The sequence below is a fragment of the Portunus trituberculatus genome, chromosome 47 (assembly GCF_017591435.1).
Source record: "Portunus trituberculatus isolate SZX2019 chromosome 47, ASM1759143v1, whole genome shotgun sequence".
In the NCBI taxonomy this organism is placed as follows: Eukaryota; Metazoa; Arthropoda; class Malacostraca; order Decapoda; family Portunidae; genus Portunus; species Portunus trituberculatus.
Window position 1 is genome coordinate 14,781,247 of NC_059301.1, and position 14,131 is coordinate 14,795,377.

Sequence of the window (14,131 nt, forward strand, 5' to 3'; positions counted from 1 at the left end):
TATATATATATATATATATATGAATATATGAAAATCTTGAAGAAAAATATGGCTAAATAACATTATCATTTGTAACTTTTGTAGTATTTATTAGTATCATTGTAGTCATGAATATTTTTTTAATGGTAGAAATTTGCTAGAATATTATTTTTTGTATGACAATTAAAATGCTGCATATGTAGTACTAAAACCAGCTCTGGTCATTATTAGTCATGAACATCAGCCTTTATGAGTAGAAACTGATCAACTGTGAGATCAAACTATCCATTCCTCTGTTTTTTGTAATCATCAGGATTAGAAATCTGGCAGCTCGTCTGATGGTCACTGACTTTCCTCTCTCTACTTCATTGGTTATATATTGTGTTGTCCAGTATCAGATTATTCTTAATTATTTCATGTATACTTTTAAAAATGGATAAGCATTGACCTCCATGGAGCTGACGGATGCTAAACAAGTCTTTCACAGCCTTATCCAATGTCACTCATCGTCCAACCTTCAACAGAGCCGCAGGGACCCGTCCACATTCCCAACTTACGTCAGCAACAGAAGCCAAGTCCTCTGCAGCAGCCGGTTCAGTATCAGCCCCCAACCCATTACCAGCCAACTTCCCTTTACCAGCAGCCAGGTTGTTATTTGTTTGGAAATATTTCTCAAGTTTTAAATGTTGTTGTTTTGCTTAATGATTTGAAACATATCTAGCTTTGTTGTGACATCATTGTTCTCACAGTGTTATTTGTAAATTAGGTCAGCAGTCTTTTCAGTACTAGAGCAGATGCTTCACAATTACATAGTATCTTGGTAAAATTTATTGAAGAGGGAAAGGAAAGAATAGCAGAGCTACAACAGCCACTGAAATATGAAGTAGATTAGTAATGCAATGAAGATATGGAAAAGAATAGTGGAGAAATTGAGAAGAAAAGTAAACATTAGTGAGGAAAAATTTTGTTTCAGTCAGGGAGAGGCAATAGAAATTTATTAGTTTCCTTGAGAATGTTAACCAAGAAATGCAAAGAAGGTCAGTCCCATGAAGTCAGTGAACATGACATGGAACGTGCAGACAAATTGATTCTTGTATGTGGGCAAAAAGTCTTGTGGCAAATTGATGTTCTGGCGAATTGGCATGTGGACAAAATAACATTAAAGCCTGTATATACATGGAATTAGAACAAAGCTTTGATCTATTAATTTATTTCATTACTTGTTTATTAAGTATGATTTCAAACCTCTTCTTGTATTCCATCTTGCTTTATTCAGAATCTAAAAATCTCACAAATGTTGTATACTATGAATTCATTATATCTTTATTAAAAGATATGTTTCACTACTATGCACACTGCTTATCTGGGACCATGTTGTGCAGGTGGTGTGACCAGCTCTGCCCCAACTGAAGATGCTCCTCCTGAGCCCAAAAAGTACATGGGAGGAAGCATCCCCTCACGATCCTTCAAGATGCTGCAAGCTTTGACATCTACAGATGATGGTAAGGCAGAATCATGTTATAACTTCTGGCAGTCTCGAGATTCTTTCATTTATCCAAGTTATTAAGCAAACATTTTTTATGGCAGTTGTTGATTTTGATACCAATGTAACACTGATTCTTTTCACCAATATAACACTGATGATTAGCAAATAACAATCAATATACGCAGGTCATAAAATGTGGCCTTTCATTAATTCTTTACAATGGATTCTCTTGCATTTGAAGTTAAATGTTCAAGAAAGATATACATACAGAGACAATAAAGTGCAGTGTAGCATAGTCAGACAAAGATGATGTAGTAATAGTTCACATATCTTGGTGAAACCATTGAGGCTTATAAATTTGTAATCTGCCATAATTCCCTTATTATTTTCCTTGAATATTTCACTTCAAGAGTCAAAAGATTACATTGTAAGTAAAGGAGCAAATGTATATTTACCTTGATCAAAGCCTCTTAGGACTAGCATTACAGCCAAATTTTGCTGTAAAAGACTCAAGATGGAAATGAACAAAATCCTTGAGTGTGTGACTGAGAGTTCAAAGCTTTCCTGCTATACATGCTTGGCCCAGCAAGTCATATGTTGGTGCTTGGGGCTCGCTGCATCTTCTTGGGCAGCTTTGTGTGGGGATAAGGATGAAGTGTAATGGGTTTTGTATATAACTGGTTCATTAAGTATTGCTTTGCCATCTCAGAAGTAGACATTATTGTAGAGAAATAGCTTCGGGTTCATAGTTTATAGGCTTTTATATATTTTTAAGTAATTATTCATTACTGAGTAATATTGTAATGAAAAGTTTAAGCTTTTCATTTTCAAAAGAATGATCTAGCAGGGCTCTTCAAGCTACATTCCATTATTGAACTATTGGAACAAAGTACATTTTTTCCTTGATATAGTATACCTTTCTCCAAAACACATCTCAAATTATGTGGAGTAAGGTGACACTGCATGACTGAGGATGATCCCTTTAGGATTAGGATTTATAATGTTTGATTTTAATTTAGAATTTTCTTGTGATTGTGAAAATAGATTTAGATTAACTGATATAGTAAAAATTTCTTAATTGGAAAAATCATTGAAAAGACAATCAAAATATTGTAGAATATCTTAAAAGTTGACAGGCTGATGCCAGGCCAGGGCATCCTGTAGCACCACACGCTGGTGGTTACAGCTGGTTTTGCCTCTTACAATATTACATGTATCAATAACACACTTGAGGTTTGGTTCTTGACACTCAATGAGCTTTCGTATTGTATATGGAAAGTAAAATGTTTCATTATGTCACTTTTGTCACTAGATATCACAGTCACTATTTGAGTAAAAGTATGTGTGAGATGTGTGGAACATCATACTCTCTATACATTTTCCTTTTTTTGTTTTGTTTTGAAATTAGTATCAGCAGATAAGAACTCAAACACTTTGACAAGTACTTTTATAGAAAATAATCTGTAATGAAGTTGAAACCAAAATTCTGCAGCAATGATTCTTCATCCATTTATTCATTTTTTTTCTTCATCTAATAAAATAGTATGCAATATGAAAGCACTCATAATTTCACCATTTTGAAAGGCACCCAATAAAACCCTCACCTGTCTGGAATGACAAGGTCTCAGTGTCCATGCCAGCAGAGGAAATCTGTCCACTGCTGTGCTCACAGCTCCTGCCTTGTGACACCAGTACCTCACCTCACACAACTCAACATTGACAATATACATTAAATTTGATCCTGTCTATTTACAGTGGGTTTTAATACAGTTTGTTGCTAATGTTTTCTTACAACAGAATGGCTTGCTGCACAAATTTCCTACCACATTTTATGCCTGCAGTTTGCTTTACCAGCTATTTCTTGCATGTTCTTTGTTTCTAGCATCAGACAACGGAGTTCCTGCCAATGGGTCAGAGGCCTCCCACCCAACTGACAGCGACACACAGCATGCAGGCAGTCAGATCCCCTCTCCTGCCTGGAAAACCCACATTCAGAGCTCCCCATCACCCCTATCCCCATCCTCTACTCCCACCACAACAAATGACAGTTCCTCTGATAGTGGGATTTTTTCTCCCTCCAAAGTATCTCCATCTTACACTACCACTGAAGACAGTAAAGTATACAGACATGTTTCTCCCAAGGTCACCACTGTTAAAACAAAGCAGGAACATGTTGTCAACCCAGCTCTCAGTCAAAAGAGTGTTACCTCTCCTACTTGGAAAAATAGTCATGCACCAAAATTTTTCTCTTCACATCCAACACCAACTGTAATCAAATCACAGGAATCAAATGGGCAGGATTTAAGTCAAGAATCTCCAAGAGTCATAAAGATTATGAGACAGGAGTCAACAAGCTCCCAAAACAGTCAGGAAGGAACTGAAGTACGTTATGAAGGAGGGCACATTCCTTCACGTGTGTTCCGACACCTGCAGACCGAATATCCAGATTCATCAGCTGATAATCATATGGTGAAACCTCAAGAAAATTCTAACATACAGCCACCACATATTGAGGTTAAGGCAATTCCCTCAAGGGTTGTAAAGTCTCATCAGACCAGTGGTCTTGAATCTGATAAATCAAGCTCCTTTGGGGAACTTGACTATCACTGTAATGGAATGTCCTCAACAGCTGCACACAAAGATACTGTACTGAAAGAACTCACTTCCCAGTTTGGGAGCATGGGTGTCAGGAAGAAGCCCAGAGCTGCACCAGGAAGAGTGTTCCGACACCTCCAAGATCAATATGACACACCAGAGGACGACCACCAGCAGGAAGTCCCCCAACAACAAACAGAGGATGCACCCAGCTTTGGATATCGAGGATCAAAGCTGCCTTCACCATCTTTTAAATTCCTGCAGAATCAGTATCACCAGCAAGACAGACCAGAGGAGACTTTCTGTGAGGGTGAACAAACTCACAATGCTCCAGAGTATGAGGAAGAGCCATTGCCTTACCAAGGGGCACGTCTTCCAGGCCGCACATTTAAGTCTCTTCAGGATAATATGGGTGCACATCCTTCAGTTTTCAAGCCAAGGAAGTGAGGATAAATCACTTTTAAAGAAAATCTGTATTCAGATCTATTAACGTGAAGAGGTTGTCACAAAAATACCTATATAAACTATAGGTTGTACAATTCATGTTTGGTTCATTCTTCACTCAATAGAAACAAATTTATTAGGTAGCATTATACAAGCTTACCATAATAACTATATCATATGTAACATTTCAGTACTAGCTCTAGCATCAAAGTACATCATTAATATATTTAAATACATGCATATACATATATTTTATGATTCTGATTACTACATATAGCTTGTATGTATGCAATATATATATATATATATATATATATATATATATATATATATATATATATATATATATATATATATATATATATATATATATATAAAACATGTCCATTAGTGGCATCTACTAGCCTTTACTATAGACTATTAAGTTGCTGAGATATACTCATCTCTCTCTCTTGTTTCAAGAACAATATCACCATCAGACTACTTTGAAAATTGCTCTTTGCAGAAACATGTGTTGATTGTGAATTGTGAATTGTGATATTAGTCCAGTATCTTCACACAGTACATTAGGATAATCTTGTTCATTGTTCCCCATAACCAAAAGATATTATATTTGTATCAATTTTGTATTAATTGTTCTTATTTTTATAATATGTTAGATATGAATTACAAAAAACTTTAGATAATTGATTTGGTTCCTCAGTATCACTGTTGTCAGCACACCCAGCCACACACACACACACACACACACACACACACACACACACACACACACACACACACACACACACACACACACACACACACACACACACACACACACACACACACACACACACACACACACACACACACAGTCCTCATTCCAAAAGTTTTATTTGACCCTCCATGATACTTTATGTTTTGTTTTGTTATGTTTTTGTGTTGGTAAGGTAGAGGATAAGGATATTGAATGTGTTCTTCAGTGTTTATGCATTTGATATAACTACTTATGGTTATTTTATAAAAACTGTGTTGCTCATATTGTCGGCAGTTACTGGATTATTAGCTCTTGGGGTAGATGGTGCATGCAGATTATCAAGTACTATCCAGTGTTGCATTAAGCATACCATTATATACACATAATAGCTCCATCACACCCATGTAGTGGAATCAAGATACTGTAACAAGCAATACATAAACTTTGAAGGATACCAAAAAAAACATCAACACGTTAAAATCTGAGGATGTAGCTCATAGATTAGTGGCATAGTTAGTCACCTGTGTCTGTGCTGCAGTTTTTGAGGCCTGTGAAAAATGTTTTGCTTTTATAGCCATGTTGAAAGTCATGCAGTATGTAGCACATGCATCATTTCCTTGTGTGACATGACTCTGGATTTGCCATTCTTTATTCATAGATAGAAAGAGTAAAGCACCTTTTCATTTGTATTGTTTGTCTTCATGCAAAAATAGGAAAACAGTTTTATTTGGATATCTTTTTTGTTTCTGTGATTAGTTTTTCATATTTAAAAAACTGTCAATGTATGTACAAAATTATCCTCGTCATGAGGACACTGCAAAACCCTTGATCCCTGTAGCCCCAGCACAACCTCTCCTGCTCCTACCACACCCATCCTTCGCTGATTCATCCTAGTGTTGTCTTCCCATTTGGCTTGCTTGTGGTGTTGAGGATGTTGCTTTGGTAAGTATATCGGTAATATAGACAAGTATAATTTTTGGTGTTAATAAAATCAGCATGCTTTTGGGTGCACAGTGACCTTTGTTGGGACATGATATTGCAACTACTTGCAATATTGTAGTAGCTGCATGCTTAGTAAATGTGAATGGGTTATGTTTATTTTTTTGTAATTATGTAACTTTATATTATGAACAGCATTTAATTGAAGCTATGATTAATTTTCTTCTTTTTTCTTGCAGTTGCAGGTCCAGGCCAGAGTGACTTGTAAAAAAAGCTTTCAACAGGAAAAGTCATGCACGAAACAAGCAACTACAATGGTTTTCCTGCAGATAGGGATAGCTCTGTGCTTCATGTAGACAGAGTATGAAGGTAGTGATTATATTTGTGACTTGCAATGATGAAATTTCACCTAGGGATGAGAAGGAAGGTGAAGATAAGCATCAAGTCTTGTTTGTGCCTTTTCAGATTTACAAAGTGCATGTAAATACATGCAGTAAAAGAATGATATTGTTCTTTCAATGTCTTATTTTTGATAACTTGCACCTTGTGATTACTTTGTATCACAACAGTGTTAAGGTGTGTTGCATATTGTGAAGACAGACAGGTAATGGCTGAAGAAAAAAAAATTTTCCCCATACGTAACAAAGGTGTCAGTCTGGTGAAGGGGGAAGACTGAGGCTCATGATGTTTCACACTGGGGTTGTGATTTTGCAGTGTTCTATATACTCCCTCATCTCTGCTCTTTTTCATGCTCTTTACTCAAATTTAACATGATTCCATCATTCATTAATTGTTTATAGAGAATAGAAATTCAGTTTAAAGTACTAATTTTTGAGTTCAGGACACATCCTTTGAATAAAGTCTAGTGGTGGTGTCTGCTGAGTGAGCCTAATGCCTTCATTTTGATAGCATTTTGTAGTTCCTGCTCATGTGATTAATCTTAATGTTCATTTGCATCATTCTTGATGTAGCTCTTATGCAATCAATAACATGGGAAAGCTGAATTTTTCACATAGCTTATATTTTTCTTGACTGGTAATGAAATACTGAGAATATTTGAATGTGATATCTTGATGTGCTGTGGATGTCCTAGTGTGTCATTGCGTAATACTGTAATATGGTACGTACCAGTTCTGCACCATTGCAACAATGGTTTTAGTTCATTGTGAAGGTCTCCTTTCCTATTCAATTGTATGAATGTTTGTGCTGCTTTTAACTGATACTGGAGTGTTTGTAGGCTTTGCAGGGATAATTAATGTCATTATAGACTAGGCATCAATTCTGGTTTACATGTAATTCTGTTTTGTATCTGGAATGAATAAATAGCTGTAACTTTGTTCTGATGTATTTCAAATGTTGATAAACCTTTCTTTTTAAAGGGAGAGGAGGACGATCAAGGGATACAAGAAAATTATAACAATATATATATATATATATATATATATATATATATATATATATATATATATATATATATATATATATATATATATATATATATATATATATATATATATATATATATATATATATATATATATATATATATATATATATATATATATATATAGATATATAGATAGATAGATAGATGTAGATATAGTTAGATAGATAGATATAGATATAGAAATACATTGGTAGATTTATATATAATTACTTTATTGGTTGTTTCTAGAAGAAAGATTAAGGGTGGAACTACATGTGTGTTGTGGAGACGTCATGATAATCCTTATTGATTTGAAATGTTAGTGACAATCAGGAAAAAAAAAAAACCCGAGAAGAGTTTCTGAAACATTATAAATATTGGGAATTGATGCTGAAGCAGCCAAACAGTCGGCTGTCACTGCGTTTGCCAGGCCAATCACTAGACGGTGAGTAGCGATTCCCGGCGTGAAGGAGTTTTGTTGAGACACAGTCTGAAGGAAGCATAGTCAGTCTGAAGAGAATAGAAACAGTCTGAAGGGAGTAGAGACAGTCTGAAGGGAGCAGAGACAGTTAGAAGTGAATAGAGACAGTCAGAAGTGAATAGAGACAGTCTGAAGGGAGTAGAGACAGTCTGAAGGTAGAAGAAAATCTGAAGGGAGCAGAGACAGTCTGAAAGGAGTAGAGAGTCTGAAGTGAATAGAGCTACTTTAATGGAGGTCTTACTCTCTTATGGGTTATGAAATTTGCCTGACTGCATTTTGGCTGAAATGCCTGAACCATCTATTGCGCTCACGAAGTGCTTGTTAGGAAGAGAGAAAGAGAGACTGTAAAAAAAGATTATAAGTATCACTGAAACAGCAATGCACGGTTGACTAATAGGAGAAAATGTAGCCCCAGTAGCCGATATTGAATATGAAGAAAACAAGAGGCGTCGTGATTTTGGTGAAAAGGACGAGGTTTGGAACTGTGATCTTGGGTTTGTGCATCGACTTTATCATTGGCGGCTCTCTGGGGCGGACCTGCCACACCTTGGTGATGGGGGTTGATGGATCATCCCCATATGCCACGCTGTCGACGATGGCGTGGTAGATGATGACGAGAAAAGTAATACCGATGCAGAATATGAGCCAAATATCCACCATTTTGAAGTAAGACGTCTTAGGAAGTGACGCAGATACCTGGAATATGAGACGGTGAGTTTGCATGTGTGAATAATTTCTTAGTATTGGAAACACATCATGGTAACTGTTACAAGCGTGGCGGCGATCGAGCGGCGTGACAACACCTGTGAAAAGAGTGTGGCGATGACCAGCTGCACCGTGAGGGCGGACATCATGCGCACGTCAAAGATGGCTGTCCTGAAGAAGAGGGTGGTGTAACTGACGACGAGGAGGACGAGGGTGGGTGTGTAAATGGTGAGGATAGCGTACCCGTAACGGCGTGTAAGGGGAACCAACACGCGTGCTTCGCTGAACTGCCCGCTGTTATCGTGCACCAGATTTACTTCTCCTACCTGTATAGAGGACACACACACACACACGACTAAGGGAATATAAAAAGTATGTAGAGATTGTCAAATGAAATTGTCTTTTTATATAAGAACAAACTCTGTCCAAGGGGCAAAAAAGACAAAAAAAAAAGTCCTAAAGAAGTCAGCCCTTAAAGAATAGAGCCAAAAGATTATTTAGCATTAGATAAGCGTATGGAAACCTTCCTTCTGTAGAGATCGCAAGAATTCACACTATTAGTAAGAGTTAAAAGGCTGAGCAGCTGACTGAATCACTGAACCAAGGGGGAATCAAAACAGGATGAACTACAACAACGAAAAATACAAAGAAAATCCCAACATGGAAAAAAAACAGACAATGCTAAACTAGAAACATAATTATCATCAACAGCAGCAGCACTGACCTCGTACTCAATGAGGAACGGGTTGGAGAGGTACTGGACGCTGGAGTGGTCAGGATCGAATGTGAGAAACGACTTGAGCTCCGAGGTGATCCTGAGATGCATTTCACACTGCTGGGCGTCGAACGGATACAGGCGGAGATCAAAGTTACATTTGTACACTGTGCCGTATTTTCTCCGAATGGTAAGAGTGTTGTCCTGACCACTATACACCTCCACTGCAGACACACGGGACAGATGAGACAGAACACTAGTGCCAGAAATGTGTGTGTGTGTGTGTGTGTGTGTGTCGGATGAAGTTGGTATCTTTAGCTAAGATTATTGTCACGAATTTTTCTCCCCCCTTCTCTCTCTCTCTCTCTCTCTCTCTCTCTCTCTCTCTCTCTCTCTCTCTCTCTCTCTCTCTCTTTTCTTCATCTTTATTTGTATTAGTGATTTTTCCTCTTCCTATAGCTTCACCACCACCTCCACCTCCTCCTTTACAGCAATAACAATAACAGCAACAGCAACTACTACTACTACTACTACTACTACTACTTCTACTACTTGTTCTTGTTCTCCCTCTTTCTCAACCCTCACTCATTATCCGTCCTCGTCGTCCTTCATATTTTCTTTTCTTACTTTCCTTCTTACTTCCTCCCTCATGGCCATAATTTTACATAGATTATGTCCTAATTGTTGTGAAAGGAAAATTGATAACCTGGAACAACAAAAATCATGTAAGATCCTTTATTTTCCCCCGAAGTAATTATTTGCTATTAGTGAGGTATATGTACGCCGGCTTGTATACTCTTCAGACTTGTTAAGATGTCAAGTAATTCACGTTTCCCCCTAATTTACTTACCATTTTATCGCCTGTCATTAATAAATGTGATTAATCGGATGTAATCGTGTAAAAATAGAGGCCAAGAAATATAATAAGATCTGTCAATCATTCTACCCGTTTGGAAATACGTTTGCATATCGCCGCAAAGCCAGAAGCTGCAGTGTTTATGACACTTATGGAAAAAGAGTCTTTGTTTATGCAAATAAATAGGTAACAAGGGAAACAATGATACAAAAAAGGCCGTATTCACTAACTTCTTAATCATGTGGGGGTCCTGACTTTAGCATTTTGGTGTGAACGACATGAAGTATAGCAGAGATGAGACTATCACAGGCTGGTGATAATTTATGTTCACCTCACTCCTGAAGCCGCAGAGAAAGCTCTGGCCGCATTTTCAGTCTTTATTGTCTAAATTGTGCTTGGCCAGACCTATCAGCTGCGTTTTTTCGTCTTTAAATACTGAAGGGAAGGCTGACATAGTGGATGTGACAGATGTTTCTTGGAAGGTGACCGTGGCGAAACCTTACCTTCGGCTGGGGCGGCGGGGTCAATGTAGAACTTGTGGCGGCGACGGTCAATGAACATGACCACGTCCTCGTCGATGCGGGTGCGGTGGATGTTGTCTGTGTTGATGAAGTTGACCTGTGGTATCCAGAGTCGTCGCACTGCCTCCATGTCCAGCTTATTGAGGCTGTTATTTGCCTTCAAGTTGAGGTAGCTGAGTCGGTTATCAATCCAAGTCATCGCGATCTCGTAGGCGACTTCCATTGTCATCTCCAGGGTCTTGACAGCAATAGTCTCCATGATGACGTCGAGGGTGATGGGCAGACTGAGGTCCTCGTCTCCACTCAGGCGAGGGGGCAGGTGAGACTGGTAGTCCTATTAAATTATTGCATTAGGTCCAGACTGCTTTCAGTGGCCACACGTGCATGTACTAAGTGTTTCGTTGTGTCAGTGTCTTACCTGTGGGAAGAAGATACGCTTGCAGTCATATTCGTCGCTGTTGTCGCGGCAGTCGTACTTGAGGTCACACCGGTGGTGGATGGGGATGCAGGTGGCGTCGTTGCAGGTAAAGTGACCGCTGGGGCAAGGGGAGAGAGTCAGCTGACGTCTACCTTCCTTCTGATCACACACAGGTACCTGCAGACGCCACCATCGGAGTCCCATGGGGAAGTAAGGGACCGCCTCTTCCATGTATGCCATGGTGACATTGTTTACCACGTCCACCCACATCCACATTTCGTCTTCCAATCGGATGTGGTACTTCCCATAACCGATAAATATCACTTGACCGATGACACGCTGGTAAGCAACAAAATAAACGTTTCGCAATTCTTGCTCACAAATGCCGTATAATGAAAATCTCTGTTGTTTTTTGAAGGTGCAAACGGCACAACGTATTTGCATCTCACAACTAATGTCTGCGACTCCATAGCGGCTGAGTGCTGCACAGTTCTCGTAGCGCAGACCGTTTGGTTCATAGGGCGCCCAAAAGATATTTGTTACAAGGCTACCGTTGTTCATTCGCCAAACATCTTCCTCCGTTATGTCTGTCAGAGCTGTCCAGAAATTAAAGTGACAGTTGTCATGGTCGGGATGTGTGGCGGCTGACACGTTCTGAAGCCTCTGGATGTCTGTGATCGAGGTAGCCCAAGGTAGCTCTGTTCCCAGCGCTTCGCATATGTAGTGGGCCGTCACCACAGGCAGCGAGGGGAACCAGAAATATGACGTGCCCAGTTTTTGTTGGCAGAACTCTTCCAGGGAGAGGTTGTAAGGGGTGACAACCTTTAGACTCCAGCCGGCTTCCCAGGAGATGTAGCTGCCCTGAGGGTCAGTCTTGCAGCGCGCAAAGTCCAGGATCTCGACGTCGCTCAGCACTCTGTCCCACACGTTTATCTGGCCAGAGAGGAATGTGGTTAATCCCTTGCTCATGTCATTTGGAAGTTTTCAGCTCTTAAAGCAATAAATATCTAAAAAAAAAAATCACACCACAATCACTGAATGAAATGTTAACACACGTCCTGCTCACACGTCCTGCAGTGCGTGACACAACACTGAAATGAGATTACAAAGTGTGCCATACTATTGCTCGTTTTCAATTCAGCTACCAAACTAGTGTGATAACATTTTCTTCATGACTGCAAGCGCTTACAATCGCTCAAACGTCTAACCTGGCTAAGGTCTCCACTGAAGCTGTTCCGAGCCTCAAAATTTTGGCCGAGCCTCGCCCAGTTGCCATACACGGGACTCAACAACACGAAGTCCTGCACGTTATTCAGTTCTCCATCCAGGAAGGTGCTTATCAGTTTTTTGTTGTGGTTGTAGGTGAAGCATAGATGGTGCCACCTGGGAGAAATGAGGCATATCAACAGGACAGATCATGTGCTGAAGCTGATACCGAAAAGGTGTCTGTACCTTAATACCACTGATTTGTTCGTGTCAATATTCATCATGCACTTTTTACTGAGATAATAGGCGAATTTTAGATTCATACCTTGTAGAGTTGAATGTATCAATCATATCACTTTGTTATTTTCTCGGTATCTGACGAGTCTATCCGCTTTACAACCTACTTTATGACAACATTTTACGAAGGTTAAGAAAAAAAAATAGAAGATATGTACTTGTACACATAAGTAAAGGGAATACGTTAATATTCCAACTCTTACATTCTTGTGATATAGTACTCGTACATCTTGATCTCCCTAGGTGAAAAGTTTCTTAGCTATTTTGTAATTCACCTTAAGAACAGAAAATATAACGCTTGAGAAACTTGTTCAGCATTTTCTATATTTACGAGGGAACTTTGATGTGTGTCAATGAGAAGGTCAAGTAAAGATGTGTTTGGGCGTTATAAAGCAACTTCTGAACGATGGATGATTACCATGCTTGGACAGTTGGTATCAATGATTCTCTCTCTCTCTCTCTCTCTCTCTCTCTCTCTCTCTCTCTCTCTCTCTCTCGATATATATATATATATATATATATATATATATATATATATATATATATATATATATATAGATAGATAGATAGATAGATAGATAGATAGATAGATAGATAGATAGATAGATAGATAGATAAATTTATAGATAAATAGATAGATAGTACCTTTTGTTGTATGATTGCAGATTAAAAATTGCAGAAATTCATATATAATCAAACATTGTACACACACACACACACACACACACACACACACTAGTTGGCGCTCCCTAATCCTATTCACACTCAGGAGGCTCCAGGTTTGAGTCCCGGTTCGAATCTCGTGACGAATCTTTGAGCCGACCTCTTTACAGTGGTGCCATGTTACCGAGCAGTGATCAGGTACTGTGCAAGTGTGAGTCGAAAGTTGTAAACTCTCTGCTAAGTAGACCAAACTGGCGGCCTTCAGGATAGTGGCTGTTCCTGTCCAACAACGTTATATATAACTGTATATTTCTTTCTCTTTTCTTTCCTTTCTAATAGGTTTCGACCTGATGATGGAACAGCGACACTGTACGTATATCTTACAGTAGACTTGACAACTCATATAGGCCGTGTCTTTGAGTTGTGAATCTCCACATGCTGCGCACTGTTGGCCATTGTCAGGTCGTCACTGCGGGTTTTAAGTGGCAACAACGCAGAGAAATACAGCCAACACGGCAACGCCTACTGAGTAGTGAGTAGTCGAGTACCAGGTTCCACTAGAGGAGAGAGGTTGCCCGCTCCATCTGACAGACGCATTATCAAATTGTAAGATACTTCCTTATGGTTACATATGTACTGTACTTAAAATTGAAGTATGTGT

General features: G+C 38.9%; 1 protein-coding gene across 1 annotated transcript in view; it reads left to right on the forward strand.

Annotated features, from left to right (window-relative positions):
- LOC123498125 (histone-lysine N-methyltransferase 2D-like) overlaps positions 1–7,518 on the forward strand; it is an 80,162-nt gene extending 72,644 nt beyond the window's left edge. Inside the window, exons 14-17 of the mRNA XM_045245300.1 lie at positions 504–626; positions 1,362–1,481; positions 3,348–6,185; positions 6,422–7,518. Coding sequence (XP_045101235.1) covers positions 504–626; positions 1,362–1,481; positions 3,348–4,507 — 1,403 coding nt within the window. The 3' untranslated portion in view covers positions 4,508–6,185; positions 6,422–7,518. The remainder of the gene's footprint in view (positions 1–503; positions 627–1,361; positions 1,482–3,347; positions 6,186–6,421) is intronic.
- Positions 7,519–14,131: the final 6,613 nt, after the last annotated feature.